Source organism: Psittacula echo (genome assembly GCF_963264785.1).
Source record: "Psittacula echo genome assembly, chromosome: Z".
In the NCBI taxonomy this organism is placed as follows: domain Eukaryota; kingdom Metazoa; phylum Chordata; class Aves; order Psittaciformes; family Psittacidae; genus Psittacula; species Psittacula echo.
Genome location: NC_137742.1, coordinates 82530885 through 82557784, shown reverse-complemented (window position 1 = coordinate 82557784; position 26900 = coordinate 82530885). Strand labels below are relative to the sequence as shown.

General features: G+C 46.4%; 1 protein-coding gene across 9 annotated transcripts in view; it reads left to right on the top strand.

Moving 5' to 3' along the window:
• PAX5 (paired box 5) overlaps positions 1-26900 on the top strand; it is a gene marked incomplete at its 3' end in the record, with an annotated part of 139514 nt that overhangs the window by 58256 nt on the left and 54358 nt on the right. For 8 of the 9 annotated variants that reach the window (XM_080638024.1, XM_080638023.1, XM_080638022.1 and 5 more), the window contains one exon: positions 18886-19015. In XM_080638024.1, coding sequence (XP_080494150.1) covers positions 18886-19015 — 130 coding nt within the window. Of the gene's footprint in view, positions 1-15302; positions 15360-18885; positions 19016-26900 lie in introns of all 9 variants that reach the window. The other variant, XM_080638016.1, reaches the window with a different exon arrangement.

Genomic DNA, 26900 nt, shown 5'->3' with positions numbered 1-26900 from the left:
CTTATCTGCTTTCTTAGAAATTTGGTCCAGTAGTAGCCAGGTGAATTATTGATAATTTTACTTGGGCACAAAAATTTGATGCCCCTGTGCTGTTCATCTGAGGAGGCTCCAGATAGTTTATTGGAAGAATTGCCATTCTCTAGACAAGGAAGTTCCTTTTTCTCCCTGTTTGGCATTTCTTTTCTAAGTCTTCCACCTTGCTTGTGTGCTGGGAACAGTCCCTTGGCAATGGTGAGTTGTGGGAAGGAAGGACAGGTCCCTCCTGCATAGCGAAGAATTTGCAGCCTCAGCATGCTTGGCCCCTGGCTGAAGGTTAGCCCCAAAGTCCTCCTGATGCATTTTCTGGGCAAAATTTGGGCTTGGAAACTGTGCTGTTGGAAAGCGTACATTGACCCTCATATAGGTAGACAAGTTTGATGTGTTGTGTGGGACTGCCAAACCTTTTACTTTAAGGGCTTCCAATCTATTTCCTTTACTTTTCCATTTTCACTGTTTCCTTCAGTTCACCTGCATGAAATGGAGACTCATGAGTTTTTTCTCATCTCAAAATGTGTTGTGCTCTTGGAAAGCATCATCTGAGTTTTCATATCTGCTGTAAACTGTGCTTTCTATAGAAGGACTCACAGGGAATGAATACTTGTCTTAGGGGAAGGGCTCATATAACAATGGGGGAGAAGGCAATCACTGGACAGTGACAGAAAATTAAATATCAGACAGTTGTTTGTTCAGAAACAGTGCCCATTGCATGCACTGGGTGAGGCAGGGATCCCACCACCAACATGGGTTTGTATAATTAACTACCTGGAGAAGGCTCTGGGGAGGCTTTAGAGCAGCTTTCAGTGCCTAAAAGGATGATAACAAAGCTGGAGAGGGGCTTTTGACAAGGGTCTGTAGGAATAGGATGAGGGGGAATGGCTTCAAGCTGAAAGAAGGGAGATTTAGTTTAGATCTTGGGAAGAAGTTCTTCCCTGTGAGGGTGGTGAGGCCCTGGCACAGGTTGCCCAGAGAAGCTGTGGCTGCCCCATCCCTGGCAGTGTTCAAGGCCAGGTTGGATGGGGCTTGGAGCAACCTGGTCTAGTGGAAGGTGTCCCTGTCTGTGGCAGAGGATTGGAACTGAATGAGCTGTAAGGTCTCTTCCAACCCAAACCAGTCTGGGATTCTATGATTCTACAACTGTGTGTTGGGGGGGGCAAGTAAGGCATCTCCCATTATGTACCTCATTTTGTAACCTGGAACCCAGCGGTGCAGCTGTGCGTGCATGGGTATGCACTCTGCGGCATGGATGTGAGATACCTGTGCTTGTAGAGCGCAAGAAACATTGGACGGCAGGTGAAGTCCCGCAGCTGGGAGCTGGGGAGCCTGAGGGCTGGCTGCACAAATGTAGTCAAGCCCTCTCATGTCTGTATGTTCTGGGCAAGTAACCAAGGCATAAAGTCAGTACTCTAAAAGCACCCTGGCCTCCTTTTCCCTGACAGAACTCTGCTATAAGCATGAATTCTTGTGTAAAATGAATGCCTTTCCCTCACGTTTGTGTGCTTTTGTGCTCATTTTTTTGCAAACAGCCCATGATTGATTTGTCCTGGCTGCAAATGCTCATGGAAAGCTGATTTTATGTATTTGTGGGCGTGGGTTTGGAAATGCACATAGCAGTGTGTTTACAACACCACTGTTGTACCGCATTTCTGCTCATGGCTTCTGGCCACCAGCACCGTGCAGTTCTTTCATCAGCTGGAGCGAAGTCTATGTCTTCAATGTCACATAATCCTCAGGTCTTGGAGAAGGAAAGCCTTCACAGCATCTGCCTCCTGGGCTGGCAGCAGTTTCCATTCTCCTCTCCATGCCTCTTGGGGTGTGTTTAAATGGATCCTGCTGCTCCCTGTTTTGTTGGCTTCAGTGCAGTCCTCCTGCCCACATGAAGTGCTGTTTGTGCTAGCACAAATGTGCTACAGCCAGCACATTCCACATCCAGGCTTCCCTCAGAGCAAAGCTCTGACACAAAAAGCCTGCCCTGGTGTTGTGCTGTATGGCTACGTCCATGGCAGACAAGGTACTTCAGCCTGGCCCCTGTTATAGGCAAAATCCCACTGTCTGTGATCACTGCACCAACAATTCAGATTTTATCTAGAATTGGCACTCATCCTGTGCCTTTCCTATGTACAGAGCTGCTACATTGAGTGGGCTGATCTTCCAGTGCATAGTCCATTAGGAGAATCCAGCTGGCGGAACCAGAGGTGCCGGCTGTACCCAGCAAATCAAGGGTTTGCATGGCTGAGGCTGATTGTCCTTTGGCAGCTTCCCACAATCCAGCCAGAAGGATGGAGGATGGAGCTCCCTGAGGAAGAGGTTCTGGGCAGGCCCAGCCCCATAGCATTAGCAGTGTGAACTGTGAAATCAAATGCATTCACCAGCTAAAGCACGAGCAGGAGATGTGCCTGAATATTGAGACCCAGAAAACAGCTGTGATCTGGACAGTAGACTTCAGGCCTGGGAGGGTGGATAGGTGCATTAAAGCCCCATGAAAGCAGGCAGGGGTGAAGCCTGGGCTTGCAAACCAGCGTGCTTTTTGTCACTGTGGGAGAGTGGGACTAATGCCTCTAAGGGAAGACTGGGATGAAGGATCTACAGAAGGATCAGCTCAACAGGAGAAGCAGTACATTAATTTCTCCAGAATAAAGAAGAGAATTATCTATGCTGGATTTCTGTCCACAACAGAAATGGATTCTCTTGTATTTTCAGCTTCACACATGGGCCCAATTGAATACTCACTGAAGCCAAAAGGAATATTTCTATTGACTTCAACAGACTTTAGATCAGGGCCACAATGAGGCATAACATGATGTGACCAGATTCAACACTATGTAGGTCACTGACTTAAAAGAGAGCTGCTTGCCGCTAATAGCAGGTAATTCCCAGGCGCTTGCTCATGCTTTCCCATTACTTTTAGCTAGAACTAAACTGAATACCTGTTCTCAGATTAATTTCTGGATAAAATGTCAATATTCTGGGCTGAGGTAGAAACCAGTAACCTGGCAAACATACAATAGTATATGTATTCTTGGCATGCAGTGTAGATAAGTCTGAATCTGAAGCATAGGCAAGTGAAATTTGGATAGCTAATGAACTCCGCAAATTTCCAATAAATTGGAAAAATTGCAGGAAGTTGAAACCTGATTGTCCTCAGTTTCAGAGATAGTTACAGTGAAGGTCTTCTCTGAACTGACTGAGAGAGAGGCTTAAATTCTGTTTGGACATCTTCAGGTTTTACTTCCTGTCCAAGTATGCTTCAGCTTTGAAAGAGGAATATTGATTTTTCACTGTAAGGAGCTGTGTTGGATGGTGTGTTTGCAGGAGTGCTGCTCCTGAGAGCTCAGAAGTGCACAGCCCTCCTAACAATATTGGGGTTTGATCTTCAGGAATAACAGGGAAAGCCCTAGTTAAAGCCAGTGTGACCCATCTGTCTGTTTTAAATGTGCAAAGGGTACTCTCAAAATGGAGTTACTGGAGAAGCAAAAGGAAGGAATAAACTGCAGAACCATATGATTGGTCCAGGTTGCTGAAGTGTGGATAATACAGTTATTCCTGAAGAACGCAACCTTTGAGTGGACAAAGGCTGCTGAGCATCTTCAAATAATCTGACACTTGCAATGAGAGATGCAGAGTTGATACTTGCTTGTGTTTACCCAAAACTTTATGTTGTCCAGTAACAAAATTATGCAACTGACTCATGGCCATATTTGAATGTGCAGAGTCTTGATCTCCCACCTGCAGAAGTGATTTGAGCATGTAAATGCAAGTTCTTAACCATGGCTTGTGTGACAGGTGAAAGAAGAGAAAGGTAAAAAAGAAAACAAAACAACAGCGCATGGCTTGACAAATGGACATGAATGCTAAAACTGAGAAAGATAAGCAAGAAAAGGAAGAGGCAAAGTGGAGTTCATTGACCTGCCAGCTCTGCAGACAGCTCCCTGAATGCAGGCAGGAGTCCGGGAGGCAGACCTGGGCTCAGTACCCCAAGCCGTGCCAAATGTACCTGCATACCCTCTAGGGTGGCGAGGGGGTGTATGTGGCGATCAGGGTACTGAGCCCAGGAGAGGCAGGTCTTCCTGCCTGACTGCCTGAACGACCACCCTTGCTCCAGTGCTGGGAGCCCCTCTACCTGCAGAAATAGGCAGGGAAGGGCAAGTGTCAGCAGTGCAATGAGGAGCAGAGAGCAAGGGTGTTCCTGTGGTTTTAACAGCTGTGCTTCTTCCAACTGAAACATCCTCCGGTCCAGTGTGTGGCTTTATTGGTGAGAGGAAAAAAAAATCCAACTCTAAAATCCAGCCTAAGAGAGCATATCAGGAGAGGAAAAACCTTCTCATATTTACTCTCAGTAGACTATTAAACAACAGCAGGCTATTAATTTGGCTTTTGAGTCTTCACTAAAGCCTGTAAAAGCGCACAGTTGTCAAATGGAGTTCATTTTAATTTCCTTTCAATCACAGTAAATTATTCAGGTGATAAATCAGCTGGGGCAGCCTCCTGGCTGTAATAGAAACCCTAATTCCTGGCTAATTATCCAGCCCATTGCTGCCAGCAGATCAATACCCCTACCAAATGGAAAGGGCACGGGGTCTGGGCAGGCAGGGTGGTGGAGGGACGGCAGCTGGGAGTATGGGTGCCCGTGACCCCTGCCCTGCGTGGGGGCTGTGGAGGGGTTAGGCTGTGCAGAGATCCCTCCTTCCCACACTGCTGCAAGGGAATGCACCCCCTCCAGGACAGCAACCTGGGTGAGGGCAGCCATGATGCGGCCGCCTTTGCTGCGGGCTTTGCAGAGTGGGAGCGGAGTGTGGGTGCCTGCTGGGGGCTGGAGGTGGTTTTGGAGCTGTCACCCTCTGGGGTGACCCTGCTGTGCTCTGCCACTTGGTGGGATGCAGCCCTGGCCTTTTGCTGCAATTTTTCTGTTGATTCCTGAGTGCGGGACTTTGCTGCTCATGGGCAAGATCAGCCACGGCGGGGTGATTGGGTGGTAGGAATGGGCTGCTGGCCTCCTAGGGAACAGGCATGTGTGCCTTGGAGAGGGACTTGCTCCTCGTGCTGCCCACCTCTGCCAGCTGGTGGGCAAAACTGGGGAAGACTGTTAAGAGTCTCCTCTCAGGGAGTCAGAGGCTACTCAGAAGGGCATCTTATGCTGGTGATATTTTTTCTTCCTGAGTAAAATTTCAAGAGGTGTAAGAAAGACTGAAGAGGACCAGTGCTGAGCTGTAACACAGGGCATTTCACTGGCAAGGAGCAGCAGCTCTTTGGAGGTGACAGTTGCACTTACCCCCATCTCCCTACGTGGGGTGGATCAAGAGCTGCTCTGTGCACAAAGACCTTCAAGCCCTGAGACGATGCTGCTGACCACAGCTTCTGGTTCACAGGGAGCCATCAGCTCTCAGTGAGATAGCAGATTATTCTGCAGGGGTGTTAGATAGAGCTTCTCCATCTGCCAGGACCCGCTGGATGTTCTGGAGAGCTCAGAGCTCTGACTTGCCATTGGCTTCTTGAAGCTGAGCCTTCAGCATGTAAGACTTCGTGCAGGATAGCTGTTCCTGTTCACCTTCACCAAGATTGTCACTTATTTGCACTATGATGGTAGCAGGAGACAGCACAGGGCTAAAAGCATTGTGCAGTGTCAAGGGGAGAGCAGTGTCTCCAAAGGTCATGCTGTTCTGGATGGAGAATGCAAGTAATTGCTGGGAAGAGGAAAGCAGTTTCCAGTGCACTGCAGATCAAGTTAGAGCAGCTGTGTTTAGTGACTTGTCCCTGGTGCTGCAGAGGCTGAAGCCTCCTCAGGACAGCCTCTTCTCTGAGCCTCCATCATGCTGCTGGGGCTGGAGGGTGTGTGCACTACCTTCTTCTTTGGCTCTAATCTGTGTTAGGGTCAAGAAGGAGAAAAGAAGCTTGCCATGGTGTTTCTTCCTGCTGAAAATCAACTTTTACAAGTAGAGAGGTTTTTCTGTTAGAATAGCAGCAGAAAGCACAGTTGCTTGGGCCAGTGCCTCCCATTTGCATCCTTGCTGCTCTGCCTCCCTTACAAGTGGTTCTTTGTGCATGAGCTCCTGAAGACTGCACAAAATTCCCTGTGTGTGCCGCCTTGTTGTGGCATGTCATGTTGGGCGGTGACAGTCACAGCAGACTCTGTTGTATGACACGTGGTATTGTGTGTGACAGTAGGGCTGTGGTGGAGAGGAGTTTTCTGGGGAAATAGCATGACAGGAGCCATGTATCCTGCTAACATCTCCCAGCATCAGCATCATCTTTGCAAAGAGCACCCTGCAGCTTGCATGGACATCCTGGCGGTCTGCTTGAGCAGGGGCTGAAATTGAAATGTCTGGTCTTTGAGGAAGCAGAAGTGATGGGAAGAAGCCCAGGTGGGATAATGCAAGGCATGCCAGCCCTCAAGTCCAAACAGCGTGGGGACACCCTGCACCCCTGCCTGAGCTCTGTGCCCTTCCTGTGGGTCCCTCCCCATGGGAGCAGGTGGCCGCTGGTCTTACCACTTTATCTGGAAGCAGCAGGCAGCCCTGTGTCACAGTTTCTCCTGCAAACTTTTCCAGAAGGCAATAGGGAATGTTTCAGGGGTCTGCATGCCCAGCTTGCAAAGCCGCGGCAGTGATGCCCTGCCACAGAGCAGCTGCTGCTGGAGGACAGAGCTGGGGTTTCACTGCACTGACCCTGCTGTGCTGGCAAAGCGTGGAGGTACTTGTTGTGTAAGGAAACCCACAGGCTGTTTCTTTACCTTCTGGGTCTCTCTGTGTCAACTAGCCTGCACTGTGTCAGAGCCTGATGAAATGGACCAAAACCCAAACAAAACAGAGCCACTGGGCTGTGCCTGGTTCTTCCCTCTCCTCCCAGCAGCGTATGGCCCAATCAGTGCAATGAGACCAAGTTGGAGGAGAGGAGCAGTGCATGACTTCAAGGGTATTTTTGAAAGACTAGAGCTCTCCCAGTGTCTGTTAGGTTGTTGGAGAAGCCCCAGTGATGGCCTTGGTTTATGCTGATGCTGCTTCCCTCCAAGTTTGCTGTGCTGAGCTTCCTGGGGCTTGTATCTCTGCTCATGTGGCATTGTCTGGGGACCACATCTGGCTCCAGTCGAGCAGACCATGGGTCCATTTCCACACACCCAGAAGAGTGTTTGTCACCACCTCCCCTTGTGCCAGCAGAGAGGGGAATCTCAAAATACAGAAGAGACAATGCCTTCAGGAATTGCAGTGCACTCCTGGTTTGTAACTCCCTCTTTTTTCCTCCTGACTGCTCTCAGATATGATAACATGTAAAAATACAAATTCCTGAGTTAGAGGACAGGCCAGCCTTGCTGTGTCTGGAGCTCTTTGTCCTGGTCTCTTTGCTCTGTATGGATGCAGTGGCTGATGTTTTTAGCCCTGAGCAGGCTCCCCAGGTTGTGCACAGGCTTATGTGGAGAGGGTGTCACCGAATTTCATCTCACACCAGCTTTAGACCCAAACCTTAGTGTCATGAAACAAAGTGCTGCAAAGGCAGTCAGTGATCATCAGAAGACTTGCCACAGCTTCTGTAAGTGTGATATAGAGGTGAGAAATTTAAGAAAAGCTTACACCTCTTGCTGTCTTGCCAGATATGTCCACATTTCCTTGCAGTTTGGGAGCTTTGAGTACTTCTGTCTCTTTGTTCATCATGTGTTTTGTGAATAAATGGATGTTGTTTGTTGTTTTTTTTTTTAGTTTAGAGACATAAGCCAATTCTATCACATCAACATGTTTTAAATAAAACCCCACATCTTTGTTTTCAGACAGCTAATGGACATCCTGTCATTACAGAAAAAGTCACAGACAGTAGCCACTCGAAACAGTGGGCTATTCCTGAGCTGAAGGATAGCAGTGATTTACTAGCCACCCATCAGTTTTTCAATATCACATTGAAGTGTAATATATGAGTGAGATGGCTACAATTATAATTGCTCATGTAGTGTTTTTCTCTTTGAAAAATAATAGGGAAGTCATTCATGCACTTTACAGTGTGTGTGTATGTGATACTCCACTTGCATAGGAAAAGAGATCTGGAATTGTCCCCAAGCTGGTTTTCTCTGTAGAAAAAGACAACGTTGTGTTGTGGTACTAGTTGGCCAAGATTATGTCATAGCAAAACTGACCAACATCCTTATGTCTGTGTTAGCCCTGCAAGAGAGGGAAAGATAAATCTATGAGTAAGCACACTTGCCCATAGATGTGTTTAAAGCCTGGCCTGCTCACACGATATTTGAGGGGAAGGGTTTGCACCAGCGTTTTAAGAATGGAACAAGATTTCTCTTCTTAGTGCCCAGTAGATGTCTGGATCCTGCAGGCTTTGAATAGTTTCAAATACAATTTCTACCCTTTTGCTTGGAAATAACCACTGGTTTACACTCATTCTGTAGGCTTTCTCTCAATCTGTACATGACTTTAGTGGACAAAGATGGGTTTCTCAGAGATCCTCCCTACGTAGGTTGTAAATATCTAGATGTGCTAAGGCATCTTTGAAGAAGACAAACTTCTCATGGAGGTGCATGGTGGGAGTACGAGAGACACAGTCGTGAGCTGACTCAGGAGAGGCTCTGCAGGGTCCAAGGGAACCCTTTTTCCCTCAAGGACAGTTGGGCAGGGAAGCGGTTGCCCTCAGAAGTTGTTCTGTCTCCATCCATTGTGGTTTTCAAGACCCAGCTGTGTAAAGCCTTGAGTGGCCTGGCCTGGTCCCATTGCTGGCCCTGCTATGAGGGAGCTCTGGAACTTCCTTTTAACTGGGATTATCCAACAACCCTGATGTCCAGATGTCTGCCATTCATTCCAGTTCTTATTATGTGAGTTAGGGAAACTTCAATACAGTTGCAGTTGAAAAAGCGGAAAGTGTGGTTGGGAGAGCAGCCCCCTGTTCTCACAGTATGTGTGATGAGATGGAGAGCTGCCTGGGATGAAACATCAAGGAGCCTCAGTAATGTGTTCAGCGCAGATGCTTTGTTTTCAGAAGAATGCCATAGTTTTTGGTTGCCATTTGTTTAGGAAGGGATTGAGTGAAACAATCTACAGAAATGGTTTTATGATGACAAAAAGCATTTGTGGAGCTAAGCTGCTTCCAGAAAAAAAGGCTAGTTTCAAAATTCCTCTTTTCTGATATGAATAGTGGCTGCTTAAAAATCTGGTGGCAGCAGAATTTGCTGAAATGAAAAGAAAAAATTAAATCTGAAAGGAGCAGCTTAGCACATAGTTGGATGGTTTCAGCCCTGCTTCTCTCATGTTGAAAATATAATTGAATAAGGGCAACCTCACAGAGCGGGGGTTTCTTGTGCTCATTCCTGGTGCTGCAGAACCCCCCTTCAGGCTCACAGCTGACCAAGGTATAAGGGCCTCTCTGAGTAATTAAACTACATGATTAAATATCAGGTAAAGTCAAGGAACACAAGAAATTGTCATCAGATTGTGTGCCCAATTTTCCAGCAGTGCCAAGTTGTGAGGCTTTACACCAGAGGGAGTTACTGTTGAAGGCACAGAGCCTGTGGCCACATGTTCATTCAGGCAAATGGTTGATCTCTAGTTCTTGTGACTGTAGAGAAATGTATCAAAATATAACCCTAAACACACATCTGGCACAAGAACTGGGGTGGCTGTTGTCGTGGTTTAAGCCCAGGCCGTAAATTAGAACCACACAGTCTACTTCTCCCCCCACCTTTCTTCCCTCTGCTCCTGGAGGGACGAGGAGGAGAGTCGAAAGACTGCAACTCCCACGGGTTGAGATAAGAACAGTTTAATGACTAAGGTATAACGCAAATCACTACTGCTACCACTAATAATAATAATGATAAAGAAAATAACAAGGGAAGAGAATACAGCTGCTCACCGACCGGTACCTCGCCCCCAACGCGCAGCATTCCAGTCCTTCTGGGCGACTCTCAGTTCTACATCCTGGGCATGACGTGCTGTGGTATGGAATACCTCTTTGTCTAGTTTGGGTCAGGTGTCCTGTCTCTGCTTCCTCCCGGCTTCTCCTCCTCCCTGGCAGAGCATGAGACTCACAAAGTCCTTGGTCAGGGTAAACATTCTGACCAGTAACTGAAAACATTGGCTTTATCAGTACTGTCCCAGGCCGAAAGTCAAAACCACAGCGCTGCACCAACTACGAAGAAGGAGAAAAGTGACTGCTGCTGCTGAACCCAGGACAGCTGTCAAGGTGGGAGAGATGCTGAGACGGCAGACTTCCCATAGAATCACCATCCCTGGAAGTGTTCACAAACTGCATAGATGAGGCCCTTAGTGATGTGGTTTAGGAGTGACCTTGGCAGTGCTGGGGAACAGTTGAACTTGATGATCTTAAAGGACTTTTCCAACCTAGCTTATCCTGTGATTCTATGCTTGGGTTGTACCATCAGTGAGTTCCAAGCTTCTTGTCTGATGCTGTTTTCTTGTTGTGAAGTTTCACTGTGCGTGCAGTGCTCAGGTGTCCCCAGCACAGCTGACTTTCTAGCAGCAAAATGATGATTATTACAACTGCAGTGTGTATGGCTGAAACTGTCTTTCCAACAGAGAATATTCGATAAAAACTGAAGTGTTTCAAGGAAACCTGTCATTGGTGATTTTTTCTCATAGAAGGTCCCTGGCTGGAGCCTTTCATGACAGTGGGGAAGTGCAGAGCCTCCAGCAGCGTCAGGCTGTGGGTGTCAGCAGAGAAAGTCTCTTTACCTGGAACCAGCACTCCATAGGTACCCTATAGGTACCACACTAGCTGATCAGCCTGGCTCTCTTCTGCTTCTTTTTCTATATCTGTGTGCAGACAGTTTGTGATGTTTCTGGACGGGTCCTGAGGCTGAGGAGCCTGTTCCCTGCACTGCAGGCAAGCAGGGTGGACAGGGTGTTTCCGAGGTATGTGATGCTGTCCTGCCCTGCTCCACTGTCTTGTCCCAAAGCCTTCACATTCTGCAACTGCTGCTGTTGGGTTTGGATGTAAGCAGATCTCAGCTAGTTACTGAAGGGCAAAACCAGCTGAAGATTTACCCTAGGAGATGAATGGGGTTCAGTGTCCATTAATCCTTAGGAAATGTCACATCAAAGAAACCACCACATATTCCCCAGATTGTCCCCTGCCCAGGATTTCCCTCCATATGAAGCATGCCTGCAGCACGTGGAAAGGAAAGGAGGGTTTCTACATCTCTGCATCCCCCAAAGCCCTTCCTGGTACATCTTGGCTGCACAATGTACACTGGTTAAGGGATCCAAGCTGGGGAGGAGATGACTGAGATGCAGCAGCCAGGATGGGCACGCAACACTGGCACCAGGAGAAAGCTGCTGCAAAACTTGTCATCCTATTTCTGCATTCCTCAGTAAACCTATCTGGGAGGTTCTGGCATGGAAAATGGTGGGGAAGAGCCCCTGCAGGGGTGGGCAGTGCTGGTGAGGGCAAGTGGGAGCTGGGGTGAGCCGTCCTTTCGTCTCATCTCCTGAAGGAAACAGAATGGTTATACTGTCAGAGGAAGGAGCTGTTGAGAATAAATGTGTGACGATGAAGTATGCAAATCCTGGCAAAAGCAAAGGTCAGCTCTTACCACCGTTTTGCTGTCTCTGTTCATCTTGCTGCTTGCTAGTGGCCTGGTGAGGCTTAAATTCAGAAAGCCACATCACCTCCCTTGAGCTCTCCTTAGCATGATTCCTATGGAGAGTGCTTAGAAACCAGAGGAAGATAAGTCCACTGGCTTCCTCTGCTCCAGACGGGTGACTGGGAAATGGCCTGTGCAAGGCGTGGTTGGAGAACATGTCTGCAGGTGTGTGCTGGCTTCCTACCAGACCTTCAAGGTTCAAGGACCTTCAAGAGGTTCAAGGGCTGTGGGTGGGAGGGACAGCCAGGTGGATTTTGGCAGACTTATGGGTCCATTGTCCCTGCATATGCATGCCCAGACACCACGCACACTCTTCAGACCTTGCTTTCATTTAGTCTGCTAGCTCTGACTAAGAAACAATAATAATAGTAATAATAATGATAATAATAAAAAGGATGATTTCAGCAGCAAGTGCCGGCTGCTTTCTGTGCTGCGGTTTGGTGGGGTTTTGTTGTTTACCACGGGCAGCCTTGCTGGAGCGTGCGTGTGTGTGCGCACGGGTGATTTACTGGCCTGTGCAATGCCACATGTCTTTAAAATTACAGTGCCCATTTCCTGCTGAAATAATTTCTACAAAGAGAGGCTCCTATTACAGCAAGAGGAGCGTGGACGTCATGATTTATTATTATTTATGGTCCCAGGGCCTTGTTTATGCACGATGGGTTAGGTGCTCGGGGTAGAAATGCCATTATGCAAATGACATTGAATGTCCTTACTGAGCCTAAATAATTTTTGTGTTGGACGATTAAACCTCATCTGTTATTGATATGGGCTGCAGTCGGGCTATTAAAGAGTCCCAACAGTACTTACTCCCAGTAATGGGAAAATTGAGAGGAAGAGGCTAAACAATTGCCTCAAGTGTGCTGTGATTGTCTGGTAGGAGTGGAATATAACGAACCCCCTGAATGGAAATCGTGTTTACTACTTAGGGATAAATAAAAAGGGAGAACCATACAATAAATTACGCTTTGTGATGTGAATTGGCACACCAGAGAATTTCTGTACTTTCAATTTTTGTTTTTCTTGTTTTATTTTTTTGGGGGGGAGGGGGGTGAAAGGGGAGTCAGATGTAGCTGTAGATGCCGGGAGTAGCCAGTGCGTGGCTACTGTGCATGCCCCTGGCTGAGTGGCTAGGGAGAGCCATCCTCCTTGGGTGCCGCACAGCCACCATGCTGGCTGCCTTGACGCAGCTGTGCGGTCACATTCTGATCAGTGTTGATAGCTTATGAATTCCAAAATTGACAAAATTTACAGAAAAATGAGGATAATCCATCTTCCTTAGCAGCCTGTCAGGAGCTGGCTATACTTCATAATCTTCAATTACAGATGCTATTTTCAGACGTTTACATGCAGATATTAGAACAAAATGAAAATGAGAAACAAAGAGCGAATGGAAATGCGGCTATTTATATGTATAGAAGAAAAACAACAGGTAAATTCTAGGCATTTAGATTGGATTTGGGGGTCCTTTCAGCAAATCTGAGGACGACTGTGTCTACTTACGGATTGCGCTGTGGAAATGTAAAATGTAGCATGTCATTTCCCACATGCAGATAATCTGAAGATTGGGTCAAAACCAGGTCAGTTATTCTGAAGTATGAGGGTAAATGTGTTCATGGCAGGGTGCACTAGCTAGCTAATTCCCACTGTCTTCGGAGGAATCTCTGGGGATGTGCAAAGTCCTAATTGGATTTGGGCTAAAATGAAACACGGATGTTAATTTTTTTAAAATGTATGGTTTTTTGAAAGGGAGATTCAGAAGTATTCCACATAAACTGAGGGAAAAAGCTTGTACTATTGAAATCAAACTTCCATGCCCGGTGAGACAGCAAAGAGCCCAACAGTGCTGAAAACAAAGAGAAACTGTGGTTTGGCCCAATTAGCTGTGTAAATAGCTTTTACTTCAAAGCAGAATTGGTTTCGATGGCTGCGGAGGGCAACACAGGGAATGTCATGTAAATTAGAAGTGGAGGGGTGGCTGGCAGACAGCAGTGGTGAGATTTTGATATATAGGTTTTCAGATGCCTTTCCTGTCTGGATCTGAGGCAGCTGAGGAGGAGGGCGTTAGGATGGATTTTCCATTCCTGTAAAATCTCAGGCAGAGCAGCACCTGTGCCTGTGCAGCTGTGAGTGGCGCTGAGTTTCTGAAAGCCTAGGGAGATTAACTAGAGCTGTTAAGCTCTCCAAACCGTATCTAACGTTACAAATTTCTTCTCTTTGTCAGGCTGAGGCAGGGGGTTCTGTGGACAGCCTGCCTGGTGGAATTTATTTATTTATTTATTATTTATATTTGTTTATATTTCTGTATTAGTTTTAAAGTAGTACAATGTGATGACTTGGAGGTGTCAGCTATGGGGTCTGGCTTGGTGCTGCTATGAGGTGTGAGCAGGGGCTTTAGTTGTCGACCTGGGGGACAGTACTGTGTCTTTTGGAGACCTTGGATTAATGCCTGGTTTAAAAGAGGAGGAGCATTGTTTTTGGCAAGAAGGCAGTCTGTATACCCTGTCTATTGGGAGGGAGGACAGCACATGTAATCAGAGCAGGGGCAGACCCAAGTCCCAGAGCCCCAAGCTGACATATTGCTCTGGTAGTCTGAGCCCTTGTTGAGCTGCTGCTGCTGCATCCGGGGCAGTGCCATGAGCCCAAGGGCAGCCTTGCCAGCAGCAGAGGGGAACCATAGGTGTCTCATCAAGTCTGCCCGGAGTTCTGCAGGTGTGATGTGGAAAACAGCAGCTGCAAGAAGCAACACGTGAGAGTCCCAGTGGGTGCCGGCTGGGTCCTCTCAATGGCTGCTTGCCCTGTACAGCAGGAAACTCTTTTCTGTCTATGCTTGGTGCAGTCTCTTGAAAAGGGTGCAGGGTCTGTGCCCCACAAAAAGGATGGGGCAGGAGGGGGATGCATTTGCCTCATGCTGCCTAGGTTGCAGCAGTGCCACAGGGCTCATCCCAGCCCATGCGACCTCCCTGAGTTTACTGTGCTGGCACCTCAGAACCAGGCTGTTTCAGGAAGCACCCACTGTGTGTCCATCTTTGCCTGGCCCTTTGGGATAAAATTCAAGGAAAATCTCAAAGAGAAAACTGCTGTACGTGTAGGTTAGGTTGACCTTTCAGTATGTTATGCTCAGGCATCTTCACTAGGAAAACACAGGGTGAAGCCTGTGGCGGGCTGTCTGCCACTTCACTGTAGTGTATCAGTACACAACAGACCCTTTCTCCTTACACACTGTGTTAATTGTTTGAAAATGGTACCAAAACACTGCTGCACCTCTTTTCTCTCCACCTGCTCGTCACCTTCCCCGCTTTCTATAGTCAGAAATAAGGTTTTTGCAGTGGAGGTGCATGTGAAATTTCACCCAGCACAGAAACCTTCCTGTTTACACTCTGCAGCAAAGGCTGGCAGGGAAGGACCCTGTAAGGGTAGGTGTGCTGCTGCCCATGAGCATGCAGGGACCACCGCTGTCCTTGCCACCCATTTGCTCTCCACTGGGTGCCATGCCTGATGGGGGACCCTGCCCCAGCTCCCTGCCAGGCACCCAGGTCCCATCTGCCTGGGCTGAGCAGGATAGGGTAGGGAGAGCACATGAAACCCTGCCTTGCCCCTCCTTTTGGTTTGTCCTTCTCGATCTCTCCTTTATGTATTCGTTTCATGTGTCTTGTGTTTTCTCTCCTCCATGCTATGGCAGTGGTGCTCCATGCTGATGAGACAGTGCGTGGTACAACCGCAGGCAGTCATTTTTCAGGTAATTTCTAGGGTACTGAACACCCGCCTCTTGCTTTTTCACCTACTGTGCAGCAGCAGGTCAGGCTTCCTGCTGTGTAAGGAGGGACCCTTGGCCATGCCTGGCCATTCCGGGCGGCTCCTTGCCAGTGACACTTCCAGCTCACCAGTGGAAGACCTAAATCTAAGACCCCTTCTGCTGCCTGTCCGAGTGGCCTGGAGAGTCTCCTGGGGAGGGTTGGCAGGATGGTCTTAACTGGGACTGTGAGGTGCTGCTCCATGGGCGCTGCCTGTGCCTGGGATTTCACCTCCTGTCTGGACAGCGTGTCTGGAAGGACAAACTCAGCCTGAAGAGAGTGGGAAGAAGGGACACTGCTGTGCCCCTTGTGAGTGGGTGAACAGCCGGTGCTGTGAACCCCCAGCACCAGCGAGGCTTGCTACTTCTTAAGGAGGGGGGCAAGGAGGGCTGCAGATGGCTGTGACTGCAGAGGTGGGCGTGATACAGAGGCTCACTCCTCCACCAGCACTGTTGGAGGAGTTGGGAAGTCAGCTGGGAGCAGTGATGGTGGTAGATGAATGCTCAGTGTGGCTCAGTGTGGCTGCTGGTGGATCTGAGGAGACATGCTGGCGCCATTTTGCCATGGGAAGAGGGAAGTGGCTCAAAAATCCCTGAAAACCCCACTATTTTTACCATGGGAGAAGTTACTGGAGGCGCACTTCCAGTCTGCAGCAAGCTGCTGGGACCAAAAGTGGGAGGGACCCCAAGACTCCATTTCTCACACCTCCATCTTCTGGAGCTCTGCAGCAATACTGCCCAGCTGTAAGCTCTCCATCCGAGCCATGCTGAGCAGCGTAACACTTCCAGGCCTTCCAGTCTGCAGAAGCGATTGCATGGTTTGCGACTGTGCTGCTGCAGGCTGGTGAGATGGGCAACTCTGCCTGAAGGAGGACTCTGCCGCTGCACAACCCTCCAGCTCTCTGTGGTGGGGTGACATGGATGAGCATGGGTTACCATCGCCCTTGCCCCCAGTGGAGTGTGCTGCACCCTGATAGTTGCATGCTTCTGAGTGAAACAGGTCAATGCCTCCGAGCTTGAAGGGCCATGCGCCTGGTTTGTTGACATTGTGCTTCCTGATCATTAACTGAAGAGGTGAGGCCTGGTCCCACTTTCTCCTAAGTCAGTTCATCAGACTCCAGAAGGGAAGCAAACAGTGTTGTTTCAGTATCTGCTCTGGACTCCATTGTCTGTGGTTCGCAGGCAGGGGCTCAGTCTGGTCCTGGTTGGGTTTGTGTGAGGAGCGGTAGCCCCAAGATCTGGTTTTGGCAATGACATTTGGATGTGCACCCCCTGCCCTGGCCCTGTGTGTGACCCAGCCTGTGGCATAGCTAGATGCTTCCTCCCAAATGACAAGTGGTCTGCTCCCCATTTGTAACCTGGAAGTCACATTCACACCCTGCCTGTGCGGAGTGGTGCGTTGGTGTGCCATGGGAAGATAGTCTGGTTATGTGTGGTTATGGCTTTCTTAGAGCAGCGCAGGTGAAATAAGCAGGGCTTTTCCTTCAGTGCCTTTTCAGATTAGGGAGTGAAAAAAACCCATGGTGCCGTCACACGTGCACATACCCAGTGGAAGGGGAAAGTGGGGTTGCAAATGTAGGACATCATGGAGTGACATGGGAAGGCTGAAGAACACATTTTGGTAGATCCTGGAATGAGAAGGAGTTTTGGTTGCACCTGCAGGAAGGAGGAAGGCTGGGACCATTGCTGACATCCTCTTCAGAGGAGGGATGCTCAAGGGGCTGTCCTCTCCAGAGTGCAGAAGTGAGGCTGAAGCAGAGGTGTGGTTGCATGTGTCTTTGAGGTAGTGGTGGTAGAGAAAAAGGGTCTGGGTGCATGAAGGTAAGGGAAATGTGAGGACATGGAGAGTGTTGAAGGAGGAATAAAATGAAAGGGCTGAGAAGCAGGACAAGTTTAATGAGAAGGTTAGGGGTGACCATAGGAGACAGCTTTCTGGGCAGCCTTCAGCCCAGAAGACCCTGACTTGCTGATCCATGGGCCAAGTGAAGAAACAGGGTGGCCAGCCACTATCAATGATAAAATGTATGTGACACGTTTACCTGCAAGAGGTTTGCTTGGGGGATCCTTCAGGGTGACAAAGCATACTCATGCCTCACACAAATTGCTTGCACAGAAGAAACATGTAGTAACAGAGACCTGCTAATATGGGGTTATCCTTGTAAATTAACTTCTGTTTGAGGGAGAACTGAGCATCAGAGACACAAACAAATATATCTGATCCAAAGTCATGAGCTTGTGGCAAATACCAGAGTGTGTGCTGGCTTCTTGGACATGTCTGAGAAACTCTCAAGTGGGAGAAAGATGTGTTCACTCAAATCAGCTTCTGTTTTCTTAAAAACAACCAAAAAAAAAAACAAAAAAAGGAAAAGCCTTAACTTTTTTATTTGGTCACTCAAAAAAATCACACAGTTCTGGGTTCCCCTGTGTTGCTTAAGTTCTGCACAGCTTCTGCATTGACTTAGTCTGCAAAAATACAGCAGGGATCAGCCTTGGAGTGTTGTTCTTCAGTTAATCTGTTTCTGTTGCTGTTCTTCACTTGAAGTTGTCATCCTCTGGTTGTTACGGGCATGAATTACAATCTCATGAATAAAGGTTAAAACTTAGAGTGCAAATAACAGCAAGGAAGGGGGAACTTTGAAAAGAAACTTCCCACTTCCATGTGAATGATCTCGACGATAAGAAATAATTAAAAAAGGCAAATGGAGGTAATCTTTCTGTGGAGTACATGTAAGTCCTTCTGAATGTGTGGATCGGCCTCACCTGCTGTAGATTGCCATGGCTACATGGACTTCTACTGGTTTATAGGACAGAAACAGTCTGACTTCTGAGGATCTGCACTTATTTCCTATAACTTTTCCTATAGCTTTAATGAGATTAAAAAGTTCCCATGAGATGAGAAAGCATCTTTAAAACAGTCAGGTGATTTATTTTCAAATAATTTGGATTTAGAAACAGTCCTTCCTCTAAGCAGACACTTTTATTTACGTGCATTTTATTTCTTGTGAGATGATGAGACACAGCATTCCCAAGAGAAGAGGGGAAATGGGATGCCCCGTTCCCACCTGCTCATCGACGTGTGTCTCTTCAGGTGACACCACTGAAATACGGGTTAACTGGCACTGGCATGAGCATTTTTCTCTAACAAGCAAGTAACTTGCACTCCACAGTTACAGCCCCCAGTTACTCTACAAAATTTCTTCTGTAAGGAAAGCCTTGCTACATATTGATCAGTTTCGCTTTGGTTTGATAAAGAAAGCCCATTTTGCTGTTCTTCGAGAGCATCGGTGATAAGCACAGAACCACTTAGTGAACACTTTGAAGGCTTAACAGCCCCGTGTAAATGGGTGTTGCCTTTAAAACTGACTGACCAAAGGATTTTTGAGTTGCATTGCATCTACTTTTTGTTATACAGGCAAGAGTTCCTGAATAGTACATTTATTATCACTAAAATGCCTTTTGTTTCTTTTTCCAGGCAACTGAATATTCAGCCATGGCATCATTAGCTGGTGGATTAGATGACATGAAAGCCAATATAACCAGCCCTACTTCTGCAGATCTGGGAGCAAATGTTCCCGGGCCTCAGTCATACCCTATTGTTACAGGTAAGCGATTTCCCAACACCAGTAAGTGATGTGGAGTGTGTGCACATTGCACGGTGGTGCCCTTCATGGAGTAGTTGTGTCAGATGTGGAGACGTTTGCTCAGAAATCTCTTTTAAAGTATGATTTCATAGCAGTTCTGTTGAAAGTCAAGTGCGTGGTTTGTATGAATCAGTACTGTTCACTGAGAGCCAACAGATGAAGCATCCATCCGTCTTGTCTAAGAAGAGATGTGCACCTCCACCCCAAACCTGCATGCTGAAAAGCAGAGTACTTGCCTCCGCTGTTGGGCTTTGTTGATCATTTTTTGTAAAGGTGCCTGGTATGTTTGACTGGATAGGGTTTTTATGGCAGTTCAGACTAGCCTGAATTTTAAATGCTTTTGATTCCTGTGAATGCTTGTGTTTTATACCATGTTTGGAATTGCAGTTTTGCAGTAAGGCTGAGTATTTAAATGAAAAGCAAAATTGTTTGTTCAGAGAATGCAGCATCATCTGCATTTATTTAGCAGGCATAGGGTGAAAGTTAAGGAACAGATAGAATTTGATAAATTCTTTGGTCACCTAGTTATTTGGGACTGACTACATTGTTTGGAAGGAAACTGCCCAAATGGTAAGAAAATTATGAAATTGTATCCTAAATGAATTGTAGGAATTCAGAGAAAAGGGATTTTGAAATGTAAGGCTCTATGTTTCATGTGTGTGTTACCTCTGTATGTTACTTCTGTCCTTGTGTCTACTCTGTGCAGATTTCGTCATTGGATTTTCTCTGTTTTGCCAAGGAATGGATTTACTTCTTTATTTTGTTGCTGAAGGGAAGGCGATGCTGGTTTTAGTATAGTTTTATTGTATCTTGAAAGTGCTACAATCTCATCTAGCAGGAGAGCAGTTCTGAAAACTAATGTTGTCACAGAACTAATGTTTTAATGGCATCAGTCTTTGGCTCTTCTTGCCAAAAGTTCAGGAATATTCTAAAGAAGTTAGAGGATTCCTTAAGGAAATCTGTGTTTACCTTGATGTGGAAGAGGAGGGACTTGTTGATATAACTGGTACTGAGTGGGTGATTTGAGCGTCGGACTCATAGGTAAGGAAGGTGTTTAGGAACGGGTGGATGGACAGAAAGGGATTTCTGGACATGTGTGGCTTATAACAGGTAGGGAAATAGGGCATGGATAGATAGATATAGAATCATAGAGTAGAGGGAATCTAAAACTAATATGAAAGAAGGTACATGAATCATCATCTTTGGGGTAATAAGCCACCTCTACAGTGTATGAAAGTTAGAAAGAAATATCTCCTAAGGCAAATTATTCTGTAATTGTTTGCTGCAGAAATTTCTTCATCTTAAAAGCCTAAAGTCCTGCTTATTACAAAAGACATGGGCCATCTTGGCACATCATGGGTGTCCTGTTGCCCTTTGTTGATCTTCTGGGTGGTTGTCTCTTGCTTGTCCAAGTCGGTGTCCCTGTGACAAGCCTGATGCCCCGTCAGAGGTGTCTGTGCTCTGCTGGTGAGGACAGCCCGCAGCATCTTGGACTGCACAGGTGGGTGCTGTGTGCATCGCTATCTCTCCTCTTGTCTTCTTCTGAGGAACTGCCTGTCCAAGTTCTGCACCTGGTCAAAGGAAGCTCAGCCTAGAGCTCTTGTTTTGATTTAATACTTCAGCAGCACACATTCTTTCACACTGGTTTAAGTAATTCTCATGCTTCATATGTTACTACTTCCTTAGATTTTGGTGAGCTGACTGATGGTGTTTGTTAGAGCAAAACTGACCACAGAAGTGATGCTGCAGAGCTCAATATAGATTTTGTGTAGGTTTTCCCTGTGACGTTAGCTACACATGAGCAGAAGTTTCAAAGGTTAAATTTACTAGTTCTCATAAAAATGTGGAGCAGGATTTATGAGTATCAAGTCTAGAAAAATATCCTGCCATTGGTCTTAAATGTGACATGGTGAGAGCTGTAACAGCTGTAACATTTTTCAAATCACTAGCTATTTATATCTTTAATTTGATATTGTGTAGTTTTCTAACACCTGCATTCATAAAACTTAGATTTACACGAGTATATTATCTTAATAAAAATGACATGCTTTTAAAACCTTCTAAAACCTTTAATTTTCAACATATTTTTGGAGGAGAATGTCTGTTATCCTCCTTTTTCTTTTTGTTACACCTACAGTAGCTCTTTTGTGCTGTTTGTGCTCTGGGAGTGCCCAGAAGCTTGGGCAGCATCTGGGCCCTGTAGTTCTGGACACGTACTGTATGTTGAAGTTGTGCTCTCTGCCTTGAGGCCTTCCTTAGGAGTCAACAGGATGTGAAGGCTTTTGGGAGCAGGAAGATTTAAGCAGCAAGCCATACTTTGTAATGTGCAAAGCATGTAAGTTGCAGCACACTTGGTGACTCATTTCTTACCACAGGTCTGGACAGACTTCTCCATTTTCTCCCTAGAATTAACCCATTTTTTCAGTCTTGGCTCTTTCTGCAGCCCATTTCCTTGGTGGGACAGGGGATTAATTTGTTGACCTTTTTTCCCGTGTAGAGAAAAGCTGCAGATTGCTATGGGCCTTTCATCTGTTGCAGATATCAGTGAAAATCAGGAGGAACTGGGCAGTGATACATAGCAGTGGTTATGAGTGTGCGGTCAAATAAATGGTTGTTAACACATCATGTACTCTCCCTTCTGGGAACTTTGTTGTCTGTGGTCTGACCAAAGTTATGATAAAATTCAGCAGTTAGATATTCCTAAACTGGGGTTGCGTTGGGTGTGTGTGAGTAGGTGAGAGATAAGGCATGCAACCCCTGGAAGATTGTTAGCTTTGTATAATCCCTCTTTGGTGGTCTGACACTGGCTCATGAGAGGAGTCCTGTCAGCGCTAGTTCCTGGCCCCTTGTTCACCAGGCAAGAGCCTGAGACTTGGAGATCGTGATGGCATTTCTCCTGCGAACTGCTCCCTGTTAGAGGAGGAATGGCTAACCCGAACTCCAGTCTTTTCCTAAGATTCAGGAAGTTGGGTTGCTTTTATTTGCTACATCCTTTTCTGCATGTTTTCACTCTTTCTTGCTCCAGACAGGCTGTATTGTGGTGTATCAAGCAAACTCAGCAGGAAACTGAAAGCTTTCGGGCACAACTTGATTCAGTCATGCTAGATAGTGTGTTTTCAGCTGTAAAAGTGACGGGTGGCTGGTTAAAGGTCCACAAAATTCCGGTGGTGCTAATGGCTTGAGAGGTTGATCTCACTTTTCAACTGTCCAGATTATAAACACTTTTGTAACAGCTTCACTGTCATGAGACCAAGAGCTGCTGGAATGTGAGTTGTAGTATCCAGAACAGTCTGTTGGTGGGACGTGCTGTTTGTAGAAGGGGCTCTTCTGGTGTGTGGAAGCAGAGCTGTGAATGTGTGATTGCCTGATGCTTCCGCACTGAGTGGGGCTATTGGTGGGCATGGGGCTGAAAAGCCACATTTTTGTGGATAAAGAACTTGAAATATGACATACAGGATTTTGATCCAGGAACACTTATGTCCTTTAGATGGCTGGTATCTGCCATTCAAGCTTAATCAGTTTTTATGAGCAAGTCTGGAGACTTTCTGGGGTGCTGTATGTGGACAAACTTAAGTCTAGTTTGTCTTGTCAATCTGTAAGACAGACTGTAGAAGAAGTTAATGCAAATAAAGCTGAGGATGGATGTTTTAAGTAACATCACAGTCTTCCATTGTTCTTGTTGCCTGGCTGTAGTATGGGCAGCAAAACAATGTTGAGTGTTGAGATGCAAAAGATCCTCTGTGCAGTTGTTGGTAGAAAATGTAAAATTTCTGTTTCTTAGCAAGCTGGTAAATCAGAGTATTTGGGATATTTCATGAAGATGAAAGATGAATTGGCATTCGTGCCACTACTTGCTAACAGAATATGTCTAAGGAAAAATTCAGTGACAATTCTCAGTACTGCTTCATCCACTAACTCTGTTGTGTTATGGACCACCAGCCAAGCCTTTGATTAGAGAACCACTCAATTTCTCTTCATCTTTTTTAAATGCCACATTAAATATGAAGTCTAAAACAAGCCATCCTTCTCTTACTGTTTGCTGCCATGGTCCATAAGTGCTCTCTCCATTTACAAGCCAATGACATGTGCCCAGCTCATTAATGCTGTAGTCAGCAGTTTCCAAGCAGCCTGTGATTGTTACTAATTACCTGCAGATGCATTTTCTCTGCTCCGGCTTGCTCATTTCAGCATGGTCGGTATCACTTTGGGAGGACAAAGATGTGCTAACCTGACACCTTCACCTGGCAGATAGACAGACCTGCAGGCAGCCCTGGCTGCAAAGGCAGTTTGCATTAGCAAAGCCAGAAGCTACTGTTGGCCAGCCTCACTCTGCGGCCAGGGAAGCATGTTTCCCTGTAGTGGCAACATCGTGAGCTCTGTATCGCTCATTAAAAGAAGCAACACAGAGCAAAGCGTTGGCAGGGGACTTCTTTCATGTTCCACACAACCAGCAGATGTTGGAGATGAGGAGCCTGGTCTTCTGCTATGCCAGGACATCTCCATCACCCTTTGCTCGCCTGCTCTTCCTTATCAAAGCCAGGGTGCTCTCCAATATGGTGGCTTCCAGCCTGATTTGCACATCCCATTGCAGCTGTGCTGATGAGCAAGTTGCGGTGCCTTCTGCAGCTTGCACACCCATACAGGGAGAGACTGAGATTCTGCCAGATACAGACAGGCTGTTCCTTGTAGCCACACCACACAAGGAATATAATCGTATGTGCTCCTTTGTGGGATCTGTCTTGGGAACAATGGCCCCATAAAGTCAAATGTGTTGGTTTTCCTGTATGTTTCATATGCACATCAAAAGGTGAGAAGAAAGAAAGGTGAGCAGAGTCAGTTTGTCATCTGGAGGGATGGGGAAGGAGAGACATTCTCAAGGGCTATCATCTCAGTTACCTGGCTGGCATTGCTGGACTAAGTCACCAGACATAAATAATCTGAGACTGAACTGAATGTAGAGCAACTGGGGCAAATGCTGAGCAGACTCCTTCACTCCTGGAATTATCAGCTTGACTTTTTCCTTAGTGTGGATGCATCCAGCACCTTAGGTGTAGTACAGTTTGCTAGCATATTATTCATAAGTGGCACAGGTCTGTGGTTAATGCAGGTAACAGGGTTATGTTTAACCATCCATAAACCTGTGTATTTTGTCAGTTTTTTTGTAGTTAGGAAAGGAAAATGCTAAGATGGGATAAATGCATGTAAAAAAATGAGCTGTTTCTCGCTACTGTTCCACTGCAACATATAGTCCTCATCTGGCCTCCCAGCATGTTTTTCCTTAGGAGTGCTCAGTTGTATAGGAAAAGTCTTTCCTGAGTCTTTATCCTGCTCCATTCATCGCATCATGCTGTCACTGCAATTTATGAGCCACTGTTTCTCCAGGCTTGGCTGAATGGCAGATGTTGTTGGTAATTTTGGAAGCTAGGCCCAACAATGTGGCACTGCAGTTAGAGAGGAGACTTTGCCAAAAATGGATGGTCCCTTAGGAGTTTGGAGTTGCAGTCAGTGTGGAGATGCTGGTGCCTTCAAAAGAAGGAAGAGAGCCACTCCTCCAAAATCCCAGGCCAAGTTTAAACTCTTGCCAAGTTTAAACACTGATAATACTGCATTTAGATCAGTGCAATCCGAAAGGGCTTCCTGTTTTTTTAACAAGAAAACAAGTGGCACGTAGAATGCAGATCACTTCCCGAAGAACAGCACAGATACTTCTCAGCCTATGGATGGAGGATTCATATGAGCAACCTCAGACACCAGCTTCTGAGTGGAGGAGTGTGGAGACACCTTCCTCTCTGCACAGGCTAGAGCTTAGGCGTTGAGTTTGGACGAGACATCTACCTTTTGCATCACCCAATTTAGGGAGTCTTGTAACACTTGGTCATGATACTCCTGATCAAAGGGTGCTTTGAGCTTTGATCTCCAGCTGGCTCCTCATTAGGGAGGATCAAGCCCTTTTTGAGCTAGTGCTGAGGAGGGGTCCTATGCAAGTGACAGGGCCGGAGTGCACCTAACAGCCAGAGTGGGAGCAGCTAGCAAATGGAGCAGAAGGATGCAGAGAAGGGGGCCAAAAACTTTGTATGCATGCTTAGAAGTGGTATGGTGTGCCCACCTAGAGATGAGTGTTTGCACTTGGGAAGGGGAGGCTTGCAGAGGGAGCCTTCCCTGTTTGCATTAATACTTGATAGAGGGTGAGAAAAGCAAATTCTTCTCAGTGATGCCCAGTAATGGGGCAGGAGGCCACATGCACAAACTGAAACACGGGAAACTCCTCTTGCACATGAGAAGAAATCTTTCTGCCATGAGGTTGGTCAAATGCTGGCACAGGTTGCTCAGAGAGAAAGTGGAGTATCCATCATTGGAGATGTTCAAAACCCAATTTGACATGGTCTTGGGCTGCCTGCTTGAAGTGACCCTGCTCCAAGCAAGATTGTTGGACAAGATGAACTCCAGAGGTACTTTCTGATCTTGGCTGATTTCCGTTTCTGTGGTAGGCAGAGTGCTTCCACATTGCTGGGTAGGAGCTGGGTGTTTACTTGGATGGGATTGTGCCCAGGGCAGTCTGCGATCTTGGAGCCAGGACTACCAGTACCTTCTGAGGGTCTGCCTGTACTGGGATGTGCCTGGGAATGAAGTAGGTAGGTAAGGAAGCTTTCTCACACATTTGTTTTGCTCTGTTTGTACATGTGTTTAAAGGAACATTCTTTAGATAGCAAAAAACATGGATGTTTTGCTTTCACATATTTCATTTGTTTTTCTTTTTTTCTATTCTTGCTCATCCTTGGCTCTCTGTCCATCCATCCAGCAAAGATACCAGCTCTCACAGACATTCCCTGGGATTCTTGACCAGACTGAAGCTCTCCAATGAATACCATAAAGGCTATGTCCCTCTGGAAATGGCTGGAAGAGTGTCAGGAGAAGAGGGGCCATTGAGGTAGTTTAAGCAGCTTGGAATATGGCCTATTCCTTTTTATGACTTTGGAAATTAGGTATCTTAGGCATATGCTAGAGAAATCAAAAGTTTAGTCTGAGTGAGAAGCTGCAGGAGTGGTGTGTGGTGAGGTGTGCACATCTAGGTAGAGTATTTAAACAGTATGTGATCTGAGACAACCAAGTACTTTTTGTGTCCCACAGAAACAATAATGAGTCGCTTAGAAGCAAAAATAAAGGTCCCAATGCATGCCTTTGAGGAATACGTAGTGGAATAGGACTTTTCACTCTTTCTTGCACACTTGATGTTCATAGTGAAAACAACCGTTATTTTAGAGATACAAAAATACAGTACAGAGTCAATATTTCATTGATGTGAAGTCCAAATGTGCCTTAGTAATGCTGGGAAATGCATTGTGAAATCTGTTCTTTGTGATTCTTGGGGGAAAAAGAGGATATTTATTCTAATTTGTCTATTGCTGTTTTAAAAAAAAGAAAAATCCCCCTGAAAAAACAACCTCCAAAATCTTCCATCTAGTTAATTCTGCTGTTGTAGTTTATTGATGTGAATTTAGGTTGAAATCTGTGTCTTGCTGACCACAATGAAACAACCTGGTTTCATTAGGAAACACTGTTTGTTCCTTAAATGTATTTGCTACTTTGCATTTTGGGAGTGATGTAGCAGAGGACTCTCTTCACTGATTTCTCACGATTTAGGAGGTCAGTGGCTCGTCATCTCTGTAGCAAAACCTCCTGTAGCAAGGAGAAAGCATCTGCAGAAGGTGAGTTATCCCATGCATTTTTAGATACCAAATTAAGGATCCTCATCAAAGGGTGCCTGTTTCTTTCAAATGACTACTGAGGGAATGAGGAACACTTAGCTTACACTATCCCTGCATGGGTGGGATGGTCCTGCCTCACA